The 23,760-nt window shown below is 43.9% G+C and overlaps 1 protein-coding gene and 1 long non-coding RNA gene across 17 annotated transcripts in view; one reads left to right on the top strand and one right to left on the bottom strand.

The window, feature by feature from the left end:
* The window catches only part of PAPLN (papilin, proteoglycan like sulfated glycoprotein), a 78,898-nt gene that overhangs the window by 30,461 nt on the left and 24,677 nt on the right, over positions 1–23,760 (bottom strand). For 8 of the 16 annotated variants that reach the window (XM_083839253.1, XM_083839261.1, XM_083839262.1 and 5 more), the window contains exons 1-2: positions 19,263–19,316; positions 17,077–17,139 (exon numbers count right to left, since the gene is read on the bottom strand). In XM_083839253.1, the coding sequence (XP_083695379.1) occupies positions 17,077–17,139; positions 19,263–19,301 (102 nt within the window). In that variant the 5' untranslated portion in view covers positions 19,302–19,316. Of the gene's footprint in view, positions 1–17,076; positions 17,140–19,262; positions 19,317–23,760 lie in introns of those variants that run through there. The other 8 variants (XM_083839267.1, XM_083839254.1, XM_083839268.1 and 5 more) reach the window with 1 other exon arrangement.
* On the top strand, positions 8,454–21,103 carry LOC310900801. The gene is made up of 3 exons (XR_014585397.1): positions 8,454–15,513; positions 17,195–17,504; positions 19,972–21,103. It is a non-coding gene; the product is annotated as an uncharacterized lncRNA (long non-coding RNA).

Raw genomic sequence — 23,760 nt, 5'->3', positions numbered from 1 at the left:
TGCAAGCAAAATCCTTCAGGACCAGTTTTCTGGTTCAGACTAACTCTGTTTGCCTTCACCCTGCTCACCCAGTGGCACTACCCAGGTTACAGCCACTTTCACATACCTTCTCTCTGCCATGTCAACATCTCCCTGACCCCTTGCCAAACCTTTCTCCCATTCTTTTGTTCCAAATATTCAGCTCAGTGTTAGTCTACTGCATTTTCATTCGCCTTTCCAGGAGTAATCCCATCAATAGAGTTTTAGCTTTCAGAAAAGCATCTTATTTTCCCAAGTTTTTCTTTCAGGCACCTAATTCTGCCCCCTGTAATCCCTCCTCCCTTACTCCCCAAAGAATGAAACAAGCTACCACTCTGTTTCTCTACAGTCTTATTCCTCTATATCAGCTGACTGATTTAGGAACAGTATTAGCTCACCCTGGAAACAAGGAACCTTTCAGTCAGCATAAGGGAGAAGAAAACATGTAGATAAAAATCCAGAGGAGGAGCATTTGAAAGTCAGATTACTGGAAGGCAGTTAGGATAGAAAACCCTTCCCTGACACACACACCAAAGTGATGTTGTGGTTTAACCCGGCTGGCAGCTAAACACCACACAGCCGTTCGCTCACCCTCCCCCCTCCCTCTCTGGGATGGGGGGAGAGAAACGGGAAAGTGAAGCCTGTGAGTTGAGATAAAGACGGTTTATTAAGACAGGAAAATAATAATAACAATAATAATAATAATAGTGATAATGGTAATAGTATTAACAATAATAATGTGTAAGAAAACAAGTGATGCACAATGCAATTGCTCACCACCCGCTGACCGATGCCCAGCCTATTCCCGAGCAGCCGGCCCCCCCCACCCCGGCCAGCCACCCCTATATATTGTTTAGCATGACGTCAGATGGTATGGAATACCCCTTTGGCCAGTTTGGGTCAGCTGTCCTGGGTCTGTCCCCTCCCAGCTCCTGCTGCACCCCCAGCCTGCTCGCTGGCAGGACAGAGCAAGAAGCCGAAAAGTCCTTGGCCTGGTGTAAACACTGCTCTGCAACAATTAAAACATCAGCATGTTATCAGCGCTCTTCTCATCCTAATCCAAAACATAGCACCCTACCAGCTACTATGAGCTACTTAACTCTGTCCTAACTGGAACCAGGACAGATATCCACCCCTTATTCCATACCATTTATGTCATGCTCAGGTTACACTCTGTCCAATACATTCTAATTAATCACCATTTTCATCTATGATATATAGCAATCATGGTAGTGATGACATACATTATTATATAATAATTAACATACTACAATTCAACTCATGGGCTATTCTCACCCAGTATCAAATCCCCTTGAGGTACACACCGGACCTCCCCATTCTTTTGCATTACCCACCAAGTGCATCCAGGTCCCTGAGCAAAAGCAATTCCACGAATAGGTTTGCCTTTTCCTGAGGCAGGAGTAGCCCAGACTGTTTTACCCAGCATGTTTCTTACGTGCACTACAGGAACTTTATCCCCTTCTACAGTGCGTAACAGGTTTGATTGGGCAGGTCCAGCTCGGTTGGCAGATCCCCTGGTATTGACTAACCAGGTGGCCTTTGCCAAATGTGTATCCCAATTTTTGAATGTCCCAGCACCCATTGCTTTCAGTGTAGTCTTCAACAGTCCATTGTATCGTTCAACTTTTCCAGAGGCTGGTGCATGATAGGGGATGTGATACACCCACTCAATACCATGTTCTTTGGCCCAAGTGTCTATAAGGTTGTTTCGGAAATGAGTCCCGTTGTCTGACTCAATTCTCTCTGGGGTGCCATGTCGCCATAAGACTTGCTTTTCAAGGCCCAGGATAGTGTTCCGGGCGGTGGCATGGGGCACAGGATATGTTTCCAGCCATCCGGTGGTTGCTTCCACCATTGTAAGTACGTGGCGCTTGCCGTTGCGGGTTTGAGGGAGTGTGATGTAATCAATCTGCCAGGCCTCTCCATATTTATATTTCAGCCATCGTCCTCCATACCAAAGAGGTTTTGACCGTTTGGCTTGCTTGATTGCAGCACATGTTTCACAGTCATGAATAACCTGTGCTATAGTGTCCATGGTCAGGTCCACCCCTCGATCACGAGCCCATCTGTAGGTTGCATCTCTACCTTGATGGCCTGAGGTGTCATGGGCCCATCGGGCTATAAATAATTCACCTTTATGTTGCCAGTCCAGGTCCACCTGAGCCACTTCAATCTTAGCAGCCTGATCCACCTGCTGGTTGTTTTGGTGTTCTTCAGTAGCCCGATTCTTGGGCACATGAGCATCTACATGGCGTACCTTTACAACCAGGTTCTCTACCCGGGCAGCAATATCTTGCCACAATGCCGCAGCCCAGATGGGCTTGCCCCTGCGCTGCCAGTTGTTCTGCTTCCATTGCTGTAACCACCCCCACAGGGCGTTTGCTACCATCCATGAATCAGTATAGAGATAGAGAACTGGCCACTTTTCTCGTTCAGCAATATCTAAAGCCAGCTGAATGGCTTTTACTTCTGCAAACTGACTCGATTCACCTTCTCCCTCAGCAGCTTCTGCAACTCGTCGTGTAGGACTCCATACAGCAGCTTTCCATCTCCGATGCTTTCCCACAATACGACAGGACCCGTCAGTGAACAAGGCATATTTCTTCTCATTTTCCGGTAGCTTGTTGTACAGGGGGGCTTCTTCAGCACGAACCACCTCCTCCTCTGGTGATATCCCAAAGTATTTGCCTTCTGGCCAGTCCATAATCACCTCCAAGATTCCTGGGCGACTGGGGTTTCCTATTCGAGCCCGCTGAGTAATCAGTGCAACCCACTTGCTCCATGTAGCATCAGTTGCATGATGCGTAGAGGGGACCCTTCCTTTGAACATCCAGCCTAGTACCGGCAGTCGGGGTGCCAGGAGGAGCTGCGCTTCAGTACCGACCACTTCCGAAGCAGATCGAACTCCTTCATATGCTGCCAATATCTCCTTTTCAGTTGGAGTATAGCGGGCTTCAGATCCTCTGTATCCCCGACTCCAAAACCCCAGGGGTCGACCTCGAGTTTCCCCAGGTTCTTTCTGCCAGAGGCTCCAGGTGGGACCATTCTCTCCGGCTGCGGTGTAGAGCACATTCTTTACATCTGGTCCTGTTCGGACTGGCCCGAGGGCTACTGCATGAACTATTTCCTGCTTAATTTGTTCAAAGGCTTGTCGTTGCTCAGGGCCCCATTCAAAAGCATTCTTCTTACGGGTTACTTGGTAGAGCGGGTTTACAATCAGACTGTAATTTGGAATATGCATTCTCCAAAACCCCACGACACCTAGGAAAGTTTGTGTTTCTTTTTTGCTAGTTGGTGGAGACATAGCTGTTATTTTGTTGATCACATCCATTGGGATTTGACGGCGTCCATCTTGCCATTTTATTCCTAAAAACTGGATCTCTCGTGCAGGTCCTTTAACTTTATTCTGTTTTATGGCAAAACCGGCCTTCAGAAGGATTTGGACTATTTTCTTCCCTTTCTCGAAAACTTCTTCTGCAGTGTCACCCCACACAATGATGTCATCGATGTACTGCAGGTGTTCAGGAGCTTCCCCCTGCTCCAGCGCAGACTGGATCAGTCCATGGCAAATGGTAGGGCTGTGTTTCCACCCCTGGGGCAGCCGATTCCAAGTATATTGGACTCCCCTCCAAGTGAAAGCAAACTGTGGCCTGCACTGTGCTGCTAGAGGGATGGAGAAAAATGCATTAGCGATATCAATTGTGGCATACCACTTGGCTGCCTTTGATTCCAGTTCATACTGGAGTTCTAGCATGTCCGGCACTGCAGCACTCAGTGGTGGCGTGACTTCGTTCAGGCCACGATAGTCCACTGTTAGTCTCCACTCACCATTAGACTTTCGCACTGGCCATATGGGACTATTAAAAGGTGAATGAGTCTTGCTGATCACTCCTTGGCTCTCCAGTTGACGAATTAGCTTATGGATGGGACTCAGGGAGTCTCGGTTGGTGCGATATTGCCGCCGGTGCACAGTTGTGGTAGCGATCGGCACTTGCTGTTCTTCAACCCTCAGCAACCCCACAACAGAAGGGTCCTCTGAGAGACCAGGCAAGGTAGACAACTGTTTAATGTCCTCTGTCTCCAAAGCAGCTATGCCAAAAGCCCAGCGGAACCCTTTTGGGTCCTTGAAATATCCTCTTCTAAGATAGTCTATGCCAAGGATGCACGGAGCATCTGGGCCAGTCACAATACGGTGCTTTTGCCACTCATTACCGGTTAGACTCACTTCAGCCTCCAATACAGTTAACTGCTGGGATCCCCCCGTCACACCATAAATACAGATGGGCTCTGGCCCTTTATAGCTTGATGGCATTAGAGTACATTGTGCACCGGTGTCTACCAAAGCCTTATACTTCTGTGCGTCTGACGTGCCAGGCCATCGAATCCACACAGTCCAATAAACTCGATTGTCCCTTTCCTCCCCCTGGCTGGAGGCAGGGCCCCTCTAGTCCTGGTCAGAATCTTCATTTCTGTGTTTAAAGGACTGCCTGCTGGAAGTTGGAGCAGCAAACCTTTCAGAGAACTCCTTTTTCCCAATTGTTTTCCTTTGCAATTCACGTACCCGTGCCTCTAGGGTCGCAGTAGATTTTCCATCCCATTTTCTCATGTCCTCTCCATGGTCACGTAGGTAAAACCACAGGGTGGCGCGGTGTGTGTGCCCACCATATTGTCTTCCTTGCATAGATGAACGTTTACCCCTAATAGCTGAGACACTGGTTTGTACAGGTGGGGAGGAAAATAAACTCTCTTTAAGTTGGTGGATCTCTTCAGAAAGTTTCTCCAAGGTATTCTCTTTTAGCTGGTGGACACTAGTTCGTTCAGGTGAAGGGGAAGATAATCTTTCTTCAAGTTGGTGGATCTTTTCAGAAAGTTTCTCCAAAGCATTCTCTTTTAGCTGGTGGACACTGGTTCGTTCAGGTGAAGGGGAAGATAATCTTTCTTCAAGTTGGTGGATCTTTTCAGAAAGTTTCTCCAAAGCATTCTCTTTTAGCTGGTGGACACTGGTTCGTTCAGGTGAAGGGGAAGATAATCTTTCTTCAAGTTGGTGGATCTTTTCAGAAAGTTTCTCTAAAGCATTCTCTTTTAGCTGGTGGACACTGGTTCGTTCAGGTGGAGGGGAAGATAAATTCTCTTTAAGTTGGTGGACCTCTTCAGAGAGTTTCTCCACAGCTGAGACACAGGCCTTTAGGGAAGAGGAGAGATTTCCTTCGTACTGCCGGAGTATTTTAGTCACTTCATTCACTGTGGGATTCTCCTCCGTTTTCCAGGCTAGTATTGCCAATGAGCTGGCATATGATGATGGGGCACTCCGTACAAACTTCCGCCACATGGGTGGTGTACACTGGACTGCATCTGGATCTGTGGATGTTTGTGCGTCATCTAGGTCCTTATAAATTACTTCCCGTACGGCCAATTCCCTCAGGTACTGAATTCCCTTCTCCATGGTGGTCCATTTGCTTGGTAAACATACAAGTTCTTCCTTGAAGAGATACCTTTCCTTCACAGCTGACAGGAGACGCCTCCAGAGGCTGCGAGATTGTGCTCCATCTCCAATTGCTTTGTCAATGCATGCGTCCCTAGCAAGGGATCCCAGCCGCCTGGCTTCCTTGCCCTCCAATTCCACATAATTGGCTCCCGTGTCCCAGCACCGGAGCAGCCAGGTGACAAGCTGCTCGCCTATACAGCGACCAAAATCTTTTCGCACATCTCGTAGCTCACGCTGGTATAGAGTCCGGGTAATTACTGTTGATTTTCCGACATCCTCATCCTCATCTTCAGTCTCCTGCACCTTTGATGGCTGGTATGGAGTCCGGGTAGTTACTGTTGATTTTTCGCCATCCTCATCCTCATCTTCAGTCTCCTGCACCTTTGATGGCCCAGCCTCGTCTTCACTTCGCCCAGACTTAGCAGAAGACTGTCTGCGTTTTAAACGACCTGAGCCTCTATACCATTTTTTCACCTTGTCTACAGGGGCAACTTGCACTGCTACAGCTCGTTTCTCTGACCCAGCCACAGGGTCTGCCACAGGGGTTGGAATACCCTCTGCGGGGTCAACTTGCACTGCTACAGCTCGTTTCTCTGACCCAGACACAGGGTCTGCCACAGGGCTTGGAATACACTCTGCGGGGTCAACTTGCACTGCTACAGCTCGTTTCTCTGACCCAGACACAGGGTCTGCCACAGGGGTTGGGATACCCTCTGCGGGGTCAACTTGCACTGCTACAGCTCGTTTCTCTGACCCAGCCACAGGAGTGGGAGCAGCTGCACGAGCTGGGGCAGCTGCAGGAGCTGGAGCGGCTGCAGGGGCTGGAGCTGGAGCGGCTGCAGGAGCTGGAGCTGGAGCGGCTGCAGGAGCCGGAACGGCTGCAGGAGCTGGAGCTGGAGCAGCTGCAGGAGCTGGAGCGGCTGCAGGAGCTGGAGCTGGAGTAGCTGCAGGAGCTGGAGCTGGAGCGGCTGCAGGAGCTGGAGCTGGAGCTGGAGCGGCTGCAGGAGCTGGAGCTGGAGTAGCTGCAGGAGCTGGAACTGGAGCGGCTGCAGGAGCTGGAGCGGCTGCAGGAGCTGGAGCTGGAGTAGCTGCAGGAGCTGGAACTGGAGCGGCTGCAGGAGCTGCAGCTGGAGTAGCTGCAGGAGCTGGAACTGGAGCGGCTGCAGGAGCTGCAGCTGGAGTAGCTGCAGGAGCTGGAACTGGAGCGGCTGCAGGAGCTGGAGCTGGAGTAGCTGCAGGAGCTGGAGCTGGAGCGGCTGCAGGAGCTGGAGCTGGAGCTGGAGCGGCTGCAGGAGCTGGAGCTGGAGTAGCTGCAGGAGCTGGAACTGGAGCGGCTGCAGGAGCTGGAGCGGCTGCAGGAGCTGGAGCTGGAGTAGCTGCAGGAGCTGGAACTGGAGCGGCTGCAGGAGCTGGAGCTGGAGCGGCTGCAGGAGCTGGAGCTGGAACGGCTGCAGGAGCTGGAGCTAGGTTGCTAATAGCATCAATTGCAGCTCGATAGGCACAAGCCAGACCCCAGCACGCTACAGTGATTTGTGTCACTTTGGAACTGCCAGAGTCATGACACCTTTTTTTCAAGCATTCTGCCAGCTTTTTAGGATTTTGCAGTTGTTCAGGGGTGAATGTCCAAAACACTGGAGGTGACCACTGCTCTAGAAACCTGCCCATATCCTCCCACACTCCCTGCCACTCGCAACTATCCCGCCTCAAGACAGATCTCCGGATGAGATTCCTAAGTAGTTGTTTAACCCTCCACAAAATCTGAAGCGCATTCAGGAGACATAACAACAAGAGCAGGCTGGTCTGAGTATCCCAAGGATATTCAACATCTCGGAGAACCACCGTAACTAACTCGGGGGATAAGAGGGTGGTGGTGAAGGAGAAAGGGAGAGTGAACAGGTAGGGAAACATGTCTTCCCCTGTCCCCTTCACAGATTGGCTCCCTAACGAAAACAGGCAATAGGTGTAATTGCTAATAGTTTCCGAGATATGGGTTCCAAAGTATAGAGTCGACGTCAGTGCTGAGTACAAATACCAGGTTAAAGTCGTGACCAGATATTTCATCATTTCATAAGCCATTGCTACACCGCACAGTACCATAACAATCTTAAACCAGGGTCCGGAAAGGATAAACAGTGCAACAGGGAGCACATACAGAAAGTAACGCACCATAAAACTCAATTTGGAATACAGGTACAGCAGACTGGAGATTAAGGCAATCAACATCGTGACTAGCAACTATTAAGCAGGTCCAATACTTATACCAATTTTAGTTTAACACACTCTGGTCAGTTTTGTCGATATCTCAACCCTTCGGGCCCCACGTTGGGCGCCAAAAAGACTGTTGTGGTTTAACCCGGCTGGCAGCTAAACACCACACAGCCGTTCGCTCACCCTCCCCCCTCCCTCTCTGGGATGGGGGGAGAGAAACGGGAAAGTGAAGCCTGTGAGTTGAGATAAAGACGGTTTATTAAGACAGGAAAATAATAATAACAATAATAATAATAATAGTGATAATGGTAATAGTATTAACAATAATAATGTGTAAGAAAACAAGTGATGCACAATGCAATTGCTCACCACCCGCTGACCGATGCCCAGCCTATTCCCGAGCAGCCGGCCCCCCCCACCCCGGCCAGCCACCCCTATATATTGTTTAGCATGACGTCAGATGGTATGGAATACCCCTTTGGCCAGTTTGGGTCAGCTGTCCTGGGTCTGTCCCCTCCCAGCTCCTGCTGCACCCCCAGCCTGCTCGCTGGCAGGACAGAGCAAGAAGCCGAAAAGTCCTTGGCCTGGTGTAAACACTGCTCTGCAACAATTAAAACATCAGCATGTTATCAGCGCTCTTCTCATCCTAATCCAAAACATAGCACCCTACCAGCTACTATGAGCTACTTAACTCTGTCCTAACTGGAACCAGGACAATATTCCAATATCCCTCCTACAGAAGTAGCATTCTTTATTCTTCTATAAAGAGCAAAATCTGCAGGGACTCTTTGTTGTAAGGCTTATGCATAAGCAGAGTGCAGGAACAATCATTTTCTCAGTATCACTCCATTTATGTACACCCCAAAAGAAGTGTCAGCCAGAAGAAGCCTTCCAAAACTGTATGGTGTTAGAAACATTTTATAATAGGGACTCAACTCACATGTTTAGAAATCTGTGCAGAGTCCTCATTACTTCAGGAACTGCATGCATGTGCATACGGGCAAATATAAAGCAGAATATTTATAATACATATGAAATCTATTATTATTTAATCTGATACCAAGATGTTTTAAGACACTATCAGCTAATTTCTGTTTCTGCTCTGTTCAGACTCTGGAATGCTTTTATCTATTGTCAGCCAGTATGGCTAAATCCCAGGCCCTGCTGGACCCTGGAACTAAAAGTCTAAAAACTTCATGACTGTTACCAATTCACTTGGCTTCATTCTCCCCTCGCTTCAGCTTTGCATGCATATAAGAATGTAGACCATTTATTTATCTGCAGTAAGTATACATTTTACCGTCTCAGGAAATGCCAGAGGAAGTACACAAGCATCTTACTTGACTTCTGAAAATCTCAGAAAGGACAGTCAGTTAACATCCAGCTGCTCTGTCTAGCTCTATTGCCTTTTAAAACAACAGAAATGTCTATCTTCTGGCAACACTGATGAGACACGTGACCCTGGCACCACGTACTCTCAGTGCTCTTTAGTAAACAGGCTGTGATGGTCCGAAAGTTTAGAAGGTCAATGATTTCATTTTTATGAACAGTGCATTGTTTTCATCAATTCCTTGATAAATGCATTACTGATATAGCTGGAGCATCCGTAGTTATCAGGCCAACTGAATCTGATGTAACAAGCAAATAAAAGAGTTATGCCTCTGAATCACTGGAACCACAGACTTTGCCTTTAAAGAGAATCTCAGCATATAGTAGGATATGTAGTACTAAATAGTACTAACAGTACTAAATATAGCATTAAATAGTAGAATATATAGGATATAATATATATTTTTATATATGAAACATGCACTGGAAAAGGTGCTATGAATGGGATTTGACTAAAAATGTTGGCAGTATGTAGAAACACTTCAAAGAGGGCCCTTGAAACACTTCTCAGTCAGTTTGATGAGATGGATAAGAAACTATACACGACAGAGGACTGCACATCCCAGTCACGCATTGCAGGGATGCGATGATCTACAAAGTTCATATACCTGAACGTGGACTACCAAGTCAGCATAATTTATAATTTAAAATAATAATTTTATACAACTTTCAAAATAATTTTGAAATAATAACTTTATACAATTCCAATGCTATCAACAAGCTATGAAAACAAACATCAATTTACTATACAGTCCAAAGTGAGCAGTGCAGGTCTGTAGTCACAGGTCCAAACAAACTAAATCCCAGCCAAGTTCTTCCACCCAGTCTTTCCCTGCTCAGTGGGTACCTTTAGTGGCCTAGAGATAGTCAAACTAAATTATTCCGTGATTCTTTATGCTGCCTTTCCAAACTGAGAAGCATCAATAAAACATCATGTTATACCATTCCAATGGTCACTGCTAAACACCCATGATTACTGATATCCATGCTATGCCTGAGAGGTTTTAGATGAGGTTAGTGCTCACTTTTAGCCCAGCAGCTCACATACCTTTATTTCATTGAGCTGCAGTTGAAGCATCTCTTTGCTGAAAAGTTGTTATTTTGACTTCTGGAAATGCATCACACAGTTAGGAGATTCCATTCAGATACAATAACAAACTTCAGTGCCAACACCAAGACTGGTGGGAAATTATTGATGTTGTAAGTTAACGTTTGAAATTATTTCTACTGGAAGTACAAGGCCCTGTAAAATTGTTACCCACTGAAAATAGATACAGCTGCCTATGATAAGATGAGTAATATGGAATCGATTCCCTATGTGTCACTGTCATTTTATGCAGCACTTCTGTAGTTTATAGTCAAAATAGAGTGCGTCTCTTCAATCTTTCTCACTGTTTCTCAAATAACACTACACTACTGTTGCTTGATAAACATCAGCTTTCTGGGGTTTACAGTTTCTGAAAGGTTTATGTTTAGTTTAACACACCCTTGAATTGTAGCCCCATTGTTGAAACATCTGTGAAAGGAGGGTGAAAACAAATGCTTTACAAAAGAAAGTTATCACTGCGGTCATTTATTCCATAATGGTTTCATTGCCAAAGCCTTGGCTAATAGGAAGTCTCCAGGGAAAAATGCAGCTTTGCTAAGTTTGAATAATAATTGCTTAGAGAATAGTTAATTGCTAACAGAAAGGTTAATGAGGGAGGAAAAAAAAAAAAAAAAGGCTGTCAAGGTGCCAGGATGGCTGGCTGCTCCCTGTGGGCAGGGGGCCAGTGGTGAGGGCTCCTAGGGGCAGCAGGGCAGGGCTGGGCCTGACAGCCAGGCCTATCCCACCACCCCAAACAGGGAGCAGGGCAGGCTGGGGGAAGCCCAGGCCCAAACATTGGGCCTGTCCCTAGGGATAGGACAGGCCAAGGCCAGGACATGGGCCTATGGGTGGGCCTGGTTCTTTGGGCCTGCGCCCAGGCAGGGCAGGGCTGTGGGGAGCTGGAGACTGGCCCTGCTGCAGTGTCACTGTGTCAGGGCTGACAACCCCAGGGCCTCAAATGGCATCCCAGGCTATGGGCAGAGTGGAGGGAGGTTGGTCAGGGCCAGTAAAGCCTAATGGCCCTGAAAGAACAACAGGCCTGGAGCGTACACTTAAGCCAGGATATGAACTATTTCCTTCTTTTTCTATCCAGAAGACCTGCCCTGTACTACTGTGATGACCACCCATAATGCTTCCATGCAGCTAAGCCCTGCAAGATGCAGTATTCAACATTTGTACCTAATTGTCAGGGAGCTGAGAACATTCAGTGTATCTCAGACATTTGTAATGTAGATGTATTCTACTATTCAATAGAAGTATTTTCAAGATAAATCTATATGTAACCAGCTATGCTATTAGCCTAAAATGCAACAAAAAATAGGTGAATGAACGAGAACCACATGAACAAAGCATTTTTTATAATTCCGTCTTAACCATTGATCTTGGCTCAGACACAGCAGGCTTGTAAAGAGCTTTGAAGGTGAAGAATGCCAAGTACCATTTTTTATGAATAATGAATAAGCAATCAAAGAATTGCATTTGAAGGAACCTAGAAAAACAAGAATGAGAGTGAATAAGATGGTGACAGCAGGAAGCGAAACACAAAATGGTACAGAAGAAGAGAGTAGCTTATTAAGACAAACTGCTTCACAAAGAGGAGAAGAAAAAACAAGGCTTCATTAGTTTTAATGGCTTGCAGTTTACACTCACTGCATATATCTCCTTCCACTCCCCTCTACCATCTTAGCCCTGGCTTGTTAGTGTATGCCCTCTAGCAAACTCACTAAAATCCATCAGTTCCCCTACATCTTCAGCTCCCCCAAACACTTCAGGTTCTCCCTACACTGCTTAACCCACACCTTCACAGTTCCCAACTCATTCCCATGTTTCCTATGTTCACTCCCTACCACTCCTCACTCTTTCTACCTTGTTATGGACTGTCACACAATATACCTGGCTCCTTCCACATTCCCTGCTTTCCTGTCAGCTGGGAAGGCTGCAGCAACTGCCTCACCTACCGCAGAACTGGGAAGGTGCTGCCTCACTGGATTGTGCTCATTTGCAGGCTAGTGGACAGAGCAGGTAATAGTTTTCATAAACAGAAACCTTCCACAGGTCTGGGTGGCCTGGAGCTGACTAGTGTGTAAAAAGAGCAATCTAAAAAGATACAGCCACTGCAGAGAAGTTAAATTAGATCTTCGAATCCCTGTGGAAGAAACAGGAGACGTTCAGAAAACTCCACAAAGAAGGGAATGAGAACATTTTATGACCACTGACTTATTTTGGAAAAGTGATCAAAACAAACAGTATGAAGTCACTAGAAACTGTTTATCCAAAGGACATATCAGGAACTCAAGATTGAAATGGATAAACTATTACATACTGGCAGACAACCCCGTCAGCTAAAACTACTTCCGTTTGCGATTACTGGGAAGCAGAAAGTCTGGCACTAATTTACCAAAGGATCCCAGGGGAACCCAAGGAATTGTATACCCACATATTATAAAACTGACAGCTACTAGATAAATGAATAGAAACTATAACAGAGAACAGAATTAGCAGACAGCTGCATAAATACAGTATATTTGGGAAAGTGTCAACCAGGCATTTTTAAAGGCATGTCCTTCTAAAGCTACTGCAGTTCTTTGACAGATTAGCAAACGTGAGCAAAGGCAACCTGATACATTCAGATTTCCAAGAAGCCTTCAACAAAATCATTCACCTAAAGCTTTGAAGGAAGCTAAGCAGTCCTTGCATGGATGACAAATAGGTGACCAAAAGATAAAAACAAACGTAGGAAAAATAAAATGATGATATATGAACTAATCACGAGAACAGGATCTTGTTGTCTTGATATAAATGCTGTGCAGTTGGAAGTCTACATGGTTTCAAGGAGACACTGAACAAATTCAGGGGAAGTGAAATAGATTCCAGCTCAAAGGGTTCATAACCCACAAGTGACTGGAGACTGGAAGGTCATTAGGGAAAATTGTACATATTTGCCATTCTTCTTACATTTTTTTTCTAAACATTTGTTTATGATGTAGTTGGAGACAGGATATAGAGCAAAATAAACCTTTGGTCCTACCCAGTACAATTATTCTATTTTTTCTACGCTTTCCCTCAATGAGAACATTTAAAAAATCTCCTCCCCTTACTCTCTCCTCACAGTGATTTTCACTGTTTCTTTAAGGTCTTATATACCTTTCAACCTTTCCATCAGATCTGGTTCAGGGGTTTAGAATTTTAATCAACAGATTAACAATTTTTAAACAATAACAACCTTCATTGCTTCAGAAGAAATTAAAAACAGCATTTTAACCTGGAAATGCAGACCCATAGAAAGTAATGCTGTCCAGATGGAAGTCATTTGAATATGATTTTCAGTCAAGCTTCAGACTAGCTTTCACTGTAAGCACACCTGCAGTACAATCTAAGAACAAATATAAGTATTGGACATGATCTAACTAACAACTAATGCATAGAGATAATAAAGCATTAAATTAAACTCTTCCCCTTGATAATAAGCTTTTCCTTGAAATAGTAACATGATATGTGTGGATAAGACATTTCAAATCTGGAAAGAAGAATTCTAGTTGTAAAAATTTGCCAATGTGAAACCACACTTGTAAAAATAAAATTGAGGCAGAGAAATCTGATGAATGTCATGTTTACTAAACAGAAAGCAACCCCAAAGTATACAACGCACATACACAATCATGCTAAATACATGCACACAACAAAAAAAGAAGTTATTCCCATGGAAAATCTTCAGCATTCATTTTCTCTAAATCACCAGAGGCACTGTTCTTTCAGCAGTAATGCTATCAGGCAGGACCCAGGCAATTTTACCTTTACATCACTTCATCCTTCTCCAAAAACACAATAGGAGTCATGAAAAAAACACCGGAACCTGGCATTTTCCATTATTGCCACTGTTCCCAACTTTCCTAGAAGCAATGACAGGATGGCCTGAAATTCCACTAGACTGTTCTTTTTTAGCTTTCTGTCTGTAACAGCCACTAACACAACTCCTCCTGGCCATCAAGATGTAGTTTCCAGGTACTACCACAACAGAAACAATAAAGGAGCTACATGTAACAGATGACCTCCTTTTCTAGATCCTTTAAAGCCTGCTATAAAGGGACAGACACCACAGGTGCTGCACAATAATCATAGAATCATCTAGGTTGGAAAAGACCTTTAAGATCACCAAGTCGAACCACCAACTTGAGCTACTGAGTCCTATCACTGAACCATGTCCCCTAATGCCATGTCCACACGTCTCTTAAATACCTCCAAGGATGGGGACTCCAGAACTTCCTTGGGCAGCCTGTTCCACACTCTAAGACCCTCTCCGTATTCTACCAGTAAAGAAGGGAAGAAGAGCCTGGTGAATCTGACCAAGGATGGAGCACTGGGCAAGAAATTTTCTGCAGCCAGTGGCTTTTACAAACAGGAGTCCCTTTCGTGGCCCTTAATGCTGTCTGCCATATCTGGCAGAAAAAAACAGCCACTCTAAGACTGCAAGCTCACAGCAGATGCAGGCAATGGCCTCAACTGCTCTGACAGTCTTGGCCCTGTCCACATCTCTTCCCTTCTTCCACTTGCTGCTTTCCCTAGCCTAACAATCAACAAAGCAAAAACAAGTAACTCCACTCCAAAAATAGGAAAAGAGATGAAAAACAGCAGGCATCAAACTACACTTTTTAATCACAAGCAGACACGAATCCCTGTAGACTAATCTTCTCCATGTAAACCTGCAGCTCAGACATTTACAGTTGTACTTCCATTATCACTATCAGTCTGTGTGTTTACAAACTCATGCTTTCCTGCTTCTGGGACAAAAAGTGTCCAGAAGCAATAATTTGTATAAGTGGATAGGATGGATCTAAAGGTAAATGTCTCATTCTGGAATACAACCTACACATGCTAGTCTGTGCCTTTTCTGCTGGTTTCAGTTCTTCCACCACCAAACTCTTCCTGGGGCGTACACTATTCACTGCAAACGTGGAGGTCACCCACCTTTCCACCCACGTGCTGCTATACTGGCAGTTCATTTGATATAAAAATTCATCTGTCTCGGCTGCAAGGCTGCTCTGGGTCCAATGTTTAGCAGAGTTAAGGTGACAGAGACTCACCTTTTTAGAGAAATGCTCCTATACATTAAAGGAAGTGTTTCCCCTTCAGTGTGGGGAAATGTACCATGCCACCTAATAATGTCATACCTCTGCTTCTGGGAATTATAAAAGGAAGGCACAGAGAAGAGACTTTTTCAACGTTATGTGACATGAATTAAAGTTACTCTTCAATAAGCCTGCCATTGCAGGTGAAGCCCTAAAGGAGTACACACTGGCATAGAAAGGTACGCAATTCTCTAACTTCTTTTTCTCCCTTGTAGTATTCCCTGTCTCAGTTTTCAGTCTCACCCTTTCTTTCTCTTTCTTTCTTCCATCATATATGTGTAAAATTGTGCTGCTTATAACAGCAGGGCTACCACTCCTCTCTGCAGCAGTGAAACAGGCATGCAGGCACTGCTTTTCCAGAGCTGTCCCACCTGTGGGAGTTCACAAAGCCCCACTGTTCGTTTGGTGCATAATCCAATTTAGCACAAACTTGAGTTGTCATCACTACAATTAGTCCTTCCAGCTCTCACAAGCTGACCATTTCTTACTACAGTCCAGCCCAGACACATTAACATCTGGTAAAGAATGGCCCATTCAAAACCTACACCATTTCTATCTTCCCTCCCAGAAAAAAAATGGAGAATCACCACAGCAGAATGCCTATGTGCTGCTAGATCATCCTGTCTTTTTACAGCTTGGACAGATGTCAGGGCTGGGACACCATGTCAGGGAAGCTCAAATTAAGTAGTGGCCAAGCAAAATATTTTCCCTTCATTCAGCATGCCTTCAACAGGAGCTACTGGTTGCATGCAGGGGACAGCCTAATGCTACAGAGAAATGTCAGCCTTTGCAGTTACAGGGTGTTTCAGCCATTTCCCTTCCAAAACAACCATGAGGTTGCAAATAGACAGGTAAACAGATGAACTGAATATAGTATATTCTGGTTCTGCTTCTTTTAACGTACAGCATCATCTTCTATCAGATGTTAGACAGCAAAATTTTATTTAAGCATATTTCCATCTGTAAATTGCAAAGTCTATGATAGCTAATGAATTCTGCTTGATTTCTGGCCTCTCGCCCTTGATCTTCAAAAGAAAGCCTACAAAGCATTTGCAAATGATGAATATGGGAATATAATTTCATAACTGCACTGGTGAATAAATGTTGTGGACTCATTAATTTCAGTGACATATTTATAATTCCTCACTACTCCCACTAAACATTTACTCAGGGTAATAATTACCTCTCTTTATTTTTTTTCCTCCTTTCTGTTCCTTCACACATAATGTATCACTTCTTCCTTTGCTTACACTTTCCATCTACTCAGCAGGTCACATTTTACCTCAGACTGTCCAACTCATTAATATAATTGAAGTGAAATTCAGAGAAACTGTTCTCAAACTGCATTTACTTCAGAAAGATCCCACATCTCTCTCAGAAAGGAACAGGAACCCCAGCTCCTAATAGCTATGTTCCTTTTCTGCCTCTATTGAATTGGTTTGATATAAATATTACCTCCCCAATTAAAGCTAAACCATATGACTTTTCTCTTTTGTGTGGTCTTAGTGGTCTAAATCAGTCAAGCAAAGATTTATTCTTCTTATTTCAAGTGATAACTGTCATTTTGAAGCAGTGATTACTACTTTGCAGATAACAACCCTAGAGACAAATTTTCTTGTTTAATTGCCACATTAGATTTTTTGTAACATGTACTTTCTACAAAATACTCAAGTTACAGATGTTGACAGTCCTTAGCAAAAATATCTTTAATTTCTTTTAAGTATTCAGAAAAGCTTACTTACTGAAAATGCAGAAGGTGGCATCACTGCTAGCATGAGTAGAAGGAACAAGTTCTTCATCTCTGTCTGTGGGAATAGAAAAATTACTGATAAGAATTGCTTGCTTCTTTGCTGCTTGTAGGTTGGAAAGCTAAGACACCATAAAGGAAAAATTGAGGTGGAACTAAAATGAAGGCAAGAGAAGAAAAGCGATTTTATCACTACACTCCCTGGATAGATGAAGGCAACTGCAAAGACTGAAATTACCTTGCACAGAAAGCCAGAATGTAATTACTGAGCACAAATATTTCCCTGAACTTTCCTCTGATATTATGAGAACACCATCCCCGGGCACAGTGGAAGATGCATGCTGCTGCTTGTCTGCCCTCCCACCCTTTTACTTATACACATGACAAAACCTTGAAGATTGTAATGACTTCAACCGACCCAAGGTAAGAAATTCCACGGTTAACATTCTGTACCCTACATTCATCGTGCGTGGCTTCGTGAAGCTTCATGTCTTTCCTTGTGTGATCGTGCTTGTTTAAAATCCTACCATTTGTCCTGGGCAGCTATAACTAGATTCAGCCAACAGTAGTTACAGCCCTTCTGCAGAGCTAGAAAGGAGTTTAGGCCACACAAACTGGAAACGCAGGATACAACAGTTCCTAAAAACTGGGGCATTATGCTTATTTGGGACCACAGTTCTATACTGGTGCATTGCCTCTTGCTGCTTTATCTTTCCTCTTGTGAGCTGCAGCAACCAAACCCATGTGAAGCACCATTCACCAAAGTTTATAGTTGTGACAAAGGACGCTTTGGTCACTAGAAACTGCCTGTTTCTCATGGCCACTTTCTCATGACCTCATGACCTGTTGACTGAGCCCAGAAAGAAGAGAGAGACTAGACGCTCCCTAGCATAGTTTTTATCTAGTCCAAGGTTCTTTCAAAATTAGGAAAAGGAAAGAGGAAGAAACCTTCTTTTCACAGTGCATAAAATAAAAAGCATCAACAATGAAATGTTTATCTCAATAGTTGTCGTAACAACACCCCTTTTTAATATTAAAACTCCTTTGGCCAGGCCTATTAAATCCAGATGAACTGAAGAATGTATATCACTGATAACAATCCAATTACTGATATAAAATCATTGTTGTATGAGAATATCAGATCAGAAATAAAAAGTACTTGAAATGAAACATGCTTGATATAGCATTTGGATATTTCAGGTTGCCTTATGTCAAGCAACCATTTTCCTCATAGTGCTAGGCCTCGCTGAACCCACACAGCTCATTACGGTTCTATAAGTCCATATGTAACACATTTTGACATTCCCAGTATCCAGAGTGCTAGGGATGAAAACCTTGTTCTTTACTATTTTTCCTTTTGGATATAAAAACTACTAAGTGCTGAAAACCCAGCTGCACCAAATTCTTTGTCCAAACTATCAAGGAGCAGGGAAAATAAGCTTCTGTCACTATATACTGAATGCCAGTCATGTGACACATAAGAAAATTAAGCTTTAGGAGCTTTTTGTATGAATAGACTTTCATTCACTTTGGATTAGCCTTCTTAAGAAACTGAGGAAAGACTACGTACCGTTTATCATACACCCATGCTACTAGCTCTCTTTCAAGTCAAGTCAGGGAAGAAACAATCTAGCGCTGCCCTACATAAGAGGTTAAGTACACTCTCTATGTAGTTGAGGCCAACAGCCAAAACATAGGCTAGATCTGCGTCACAGCCCTATTCAACTGTGAAATCATTTTCAGATGGGTAGGACAGCCACAAGAAATGAGGAAACAACCCTTTTGCCACAAGTTCCATGCACAGAAACAGCAAAGCTTTTCTTAAGCAGCTTATAACATCCTCACACCGCTAGCAAAGCGGTAAGCTGTAAGAAAAGCATCTTTTTTGGGTGGTGTTGGTGTCAGACAGAGCTAGATCTTTGAGACTGATCATCTCCTCTTCCTACTGCCCAGAAAACTCTCTCTTCCCTAGCATCTTCTCTCACATCTCCCACTCCAGGCACTTCTCAGGTTCACAGAGACAGCTGTGGGAATCACATCCCTTGCTCCGACAGCCTGTCACTGCTGGTAACGTACTGCCCACTCAGCTGCTCCTGGCATCTGAACCAAGAGGCAGATAAGGAGCTAGGCCCAAACCACATGATGCTCCTGAAGAAGAGGCTAGAGAAGCAAGCAGCTCACCAGAGCTGGCAGGGCTCCCAATCTCCATGTAGTTAGCATCTTGGAGGTTTTCAGCCAGATGGGATGAAGACATTCTGTGAGGAGACAACTAGGAACAGCATCAAACATTTGGGACAACCCCCTACAAAAAGCAACAGGTTATGGCTCTGGTGCTTACTTGTATCTTTGTGCCATTGCACTAGCCTGGAAATTGCTGTCATATGTCTAACATCTGGCCTAAATTTAGCATTAAAAAGTTTAGACCATCCAGCCCCCTCAAATTAGTCAACAGATTCCAGGAAAAAATGGCCAGGAGAAACAGGGCCTTCTGCAGCCTATTAAATCTTCCACTGCAATACAAATCTTGTGTCTTTCTCTGAGCTTCAACGAACTTGTTACTTTAAAAGCTTCTCCAGATGCAGTATTCAGCATTAATCCTTTTTGCCTCCCCTTCAAAGAGAAACAACACAGATTGGATTGGTGAATCTGTCTGAAACCTTCACAAAACAGGGTCAAGGTCTGTTTCTGGATTTAATGGCTCTTGCTCTCCTTGTATGACCTGGGACACAGCAGCATATGTTATTCTGTTTGCCATTCTTTTCACCGAAGCCTGGGTGTGCGGGGGAAGGAAAGAAAAGGACAGTGTTTTGCAGTGCTTTCACTTGTAACAACAGCAGCTGCTGCTCTCTGTGCCCTCCGTCCTTCTTTAATTCTTTTCAACACTCCCCAGCTCCGTTTTCCTACTGTGCTAGAACAGCATCTCCACCGCTTTCCACCCTGAAACAGCAGCAGGATCTGAGAGGAAATGGTGACTATATGCTCAAGATGGAACAGCTGCTGGAAGGCTCACATGTAGGAATTCCTGCCACAGAGCTAAAATCTGCATTTATATCAAGAAGAATTATGAGAACCCCTTCACAATAAGTAAGGAGCAACCTGGATCTTCAATCAGAACCAGAGGTAGGCCCAACTGAAACCTCAGTTCAATATACTGGAAGAGATTAAAATTTTCTAGCCATCCACATCTGTCATCAACTGCTCGGGTTAGATAAGTAAAAGGCATGAATGCTGACGGGTTCCAGCTATCTGTGTATCTGTATAGACATCTGAACTATGAAGCTCTTCTCTCTGATGGGGCCAACCCAAATTGCTCTGAACATGGGAGAAGTTTAACCCTGGAACTGAATTTAGCAACTCGGAATCCTTACTTCTGTTCCAAAACAGTATGGATCAAATTATATTTTGTGGAAATTTCAGAAACTTCTGTCTGACGACACCCATAAAGCACGTTCTGATGCCCTTTTTAAACTGCATCCACACTGCCTACGTCTGCTTGGTGATGTGGACAGGAGGGCCACAGTGCTACACAGGAGATAGCTGGAATTTCAGAAGCTTGGACTGAACTTCTCTCTCAACATCCACCTTCCTAAGGAAATAAGACCTCCAATCGCCTGTATATATATGCGAAAATAAATAACAGCTAATTTAAAGGTTTCAAATGCATACAGTTAACTTTTGTTTGAGGAAAAAAAGAATACAGGACTGAGATGAAGAGATATATTAGATTTTTAACTCATTTAGATGATGACCTTACTGAAAACTGGGATAAGCATCCTCATTTCAGGGCTTAACAATGAACCTACTCAGTAAATAAACTTTTGCCTTAACAAATAAAAAGTCTGGAAAAGCCAGATGGGCAGTCTTGGAGATTTCTCTATAGTGGAGCCAAGTGAACTGCTTTAAAATATTTTAGTTACAAAGTCTTTATCCAGAGCCATGCAGGCTTAGCAAGATCAGTGAATTATTCATTAAGACCAGGAGTACACTTGAGACAAACTGAAGAGAATAAAGGACAATTTTAATGACTCCTCTGTTTTCTTTGCGCATGCAAATCCTGCCTTCCAATGCACAAACAACATTCAAGATCGCCTACTTCAACTTGGCCGCTTTTCCAAATCATCTCTCAACATCCATGCTCCTAGGGAAACAGGACCTACGTTGCCTGGGTGTGTGTATAGAAGTGTAAAAATAACTTTGAAACAGCTGGCTAATTTCAAGGTTTCAAAATCATAAAGTTAACTTTTGTTGGAGGGAAAATAAATACAGGACTGAGATGAAGAGATATATTAGATTTTTAACTCATTTAGATGATGACTTCTTTTCAACAGGAGGGATCCAAACTTGAAAGTGATGTTATGAATAAGCCAGCCTTGTTTACATGAACACTTAAGCTGTTTAGATGCTACAGAATCAAATCACGTGGTCCAAAGAAAACTGGGTTCATTAGTTCCATTGCACACAGATGTATTGGTATGTGTGCACATGCTTCTCACTTTTTTGGGGGGCATAATTGGACAGCCAGTGCTATGTGGCTCTTCTCTGTTTAGCACATAAGATGGACCAATCTTTTGCCTGTGAACCGCATTTCTAAATCACCCTTTGGCCAAAGGCACACACCACATATGTGGGACAGGGACTGTTCTGGAAGTGGTTCATAGGCAGAAGATAAAAAACACCTTCAGGGTTGCCACTTTTCTACTGCCAGACAAGATAGAGCCAGGCTGGGCAAGCACTTAAGTGCATAAGCCACCCAGCAGTACTAGCTTGAGCAGCCACTTAACCTCTTTTCGTCTTCCAGATGACGATTTGAATTTCCCCATGCAGATCTACTGTTCTCATCCAAGGTAGCCGTGACAGAAGCTGTCTTTGCACAGCTTGAGACACACGTTAGCAATTGCAATAAATATTTGCTCACTGCAATATAGATTGAAATTGCTTATTGTAAACTTTAGCACATCTGGCATTGAAGCAGAAGTTGTCACTGTGACTCTGCTACTCACACATTTTCCGAATTTCCTTCCCCCTTCTCCACTACTGCTGCCCCCAGCCCTTTATATGTTATATCTTACTCAGTTACTTTATTTTTAGTAGCCTGATGAAGGAGGGGGGAAATCAGAACTGATATTACAATGTCCAGTGGCATCAAGTTTCTTAGTCACTGACTCAAAGTCACTTGTTGAGTTTTTAAGACTCAATATTTTCTGAAGACACTACTGGTTTTTGCTTTGCTCTCAAAGCATCCAGCATAACTTGGTTCCAGCTTTCTTTTACTATCCTTGTCTACTGAGAAGCACCTTTCAAGTTTGTGGTGGAAGAGTTAAAAATGAAAAATAAACACATACAGCCAGGAGGGAAATGTGCTAATGTAGTAGGGATCAAGGGTAGGGAAAAAGCTCCTTTTACTTACACTGAGAGCAGCTTTGGGGGAGCATGAGGACCACATCACAAAGTCCACAGAAACAAAGAAACTGGTAATCCCTTTAGACAGAGGACACCACATTCAAGATAATTCTTACCAAGGTGACTGCCTGTTTTCTTCCCTGACTACAGCAAACCCTCTTTCTTTTCTGGACATTTTTCCAAAGAAAATCCTGAGCCTGATGCCCTTTGGGCTATAGTGGATAAAATAATTAATGTGCACATGCCTATTAAAGTGGGAGGATGCTGAATTTCCTTTGTCTTGACCACACAATAAGCCACGTTTATAAAAAAAAGTATGCATATACAAAGTAGTGGATAAATGTTTATTAAATGTGTGTTTAATCACAAGACTGGTTGAAGGCACTTAGTGGTATGGGAAGGGAGGAAAAATAAAGAAAAACACAACACAAGCTGAGTAAAAGTTTTACAGAGATATCCTTATCGTTGACACACCAATTTATTAATTCACTCCAAACATGTGCTAGGGATTAAATAAACCTCATCAAAAGAGTATTCCTACTGAGATATACTTTCAGCAATATTATGCATTTTAAACTTTCAGCTAGAATAAGTTTAAAATTTACCTTGTTAAATTAAAAAATGCTAGAAAAAAAACATACCGAGCACAGTAGCAGAGCATCAGCCAAGAGTACTGGCAATGTACAAGCATCTTCTAGACTGCTCTATCAATAGGCTTTTGTCTCAGCCTTCTGCCTAATCCAGAACAGGCACTAAACCTGCACTGGGCCACTGCTTAATGTCACTGCCTCAGACCGACCGACTGTTTTTACAGAGGTCTTCTAAAGCAACGTCAAGTTCAGCAACACCCAGGGAAGCTACAGTAGCCTGTGTCATACAGTTTTATCTTGAATACGGAAATCACAGAAGCTGAAAAATCATCTGGTGGCAGAGCGAGATCAGACTGCAAACTACATGAACTCTTGCAAGGCACCACACCATACCCTATCAGGGGGTGGGGAAGAGGAAGATCTGCTTCTTTCCCAATCTCCAAAATCTACAATGAAGTATCTAAAATGTATGTTATTGGAGCTGCATCTTCCAAGTAAATGCAGTCACTCTGCTAGACCTCTGCAGGAAATAATGAAGTATTTCATAAGGACAGCTATCTACCTATTAATATCAGTTGAGATTCAATTTTCTGCTTCCAGACTTCCCCTATTAGGTCTGCAGACAGAAATTCATTATAAGAAGATAGGATTCTGCCTTCTATTTTGGTAGTCTCACTGTCCTTAGTTGT

Source organism: Anser anser (assembly GCF_964211835.1).
Source record: "Anser anser genome assembly, chromosome: 5".
Lineage (NCBI taxonomy): Eukaryota > Metazoa > Chordata > Aves > Anseriformes > Anatidae > Anser > Anser anser.
This window is presented reverse-complemented; position numbering and strand designations above follow the sequence as displayed.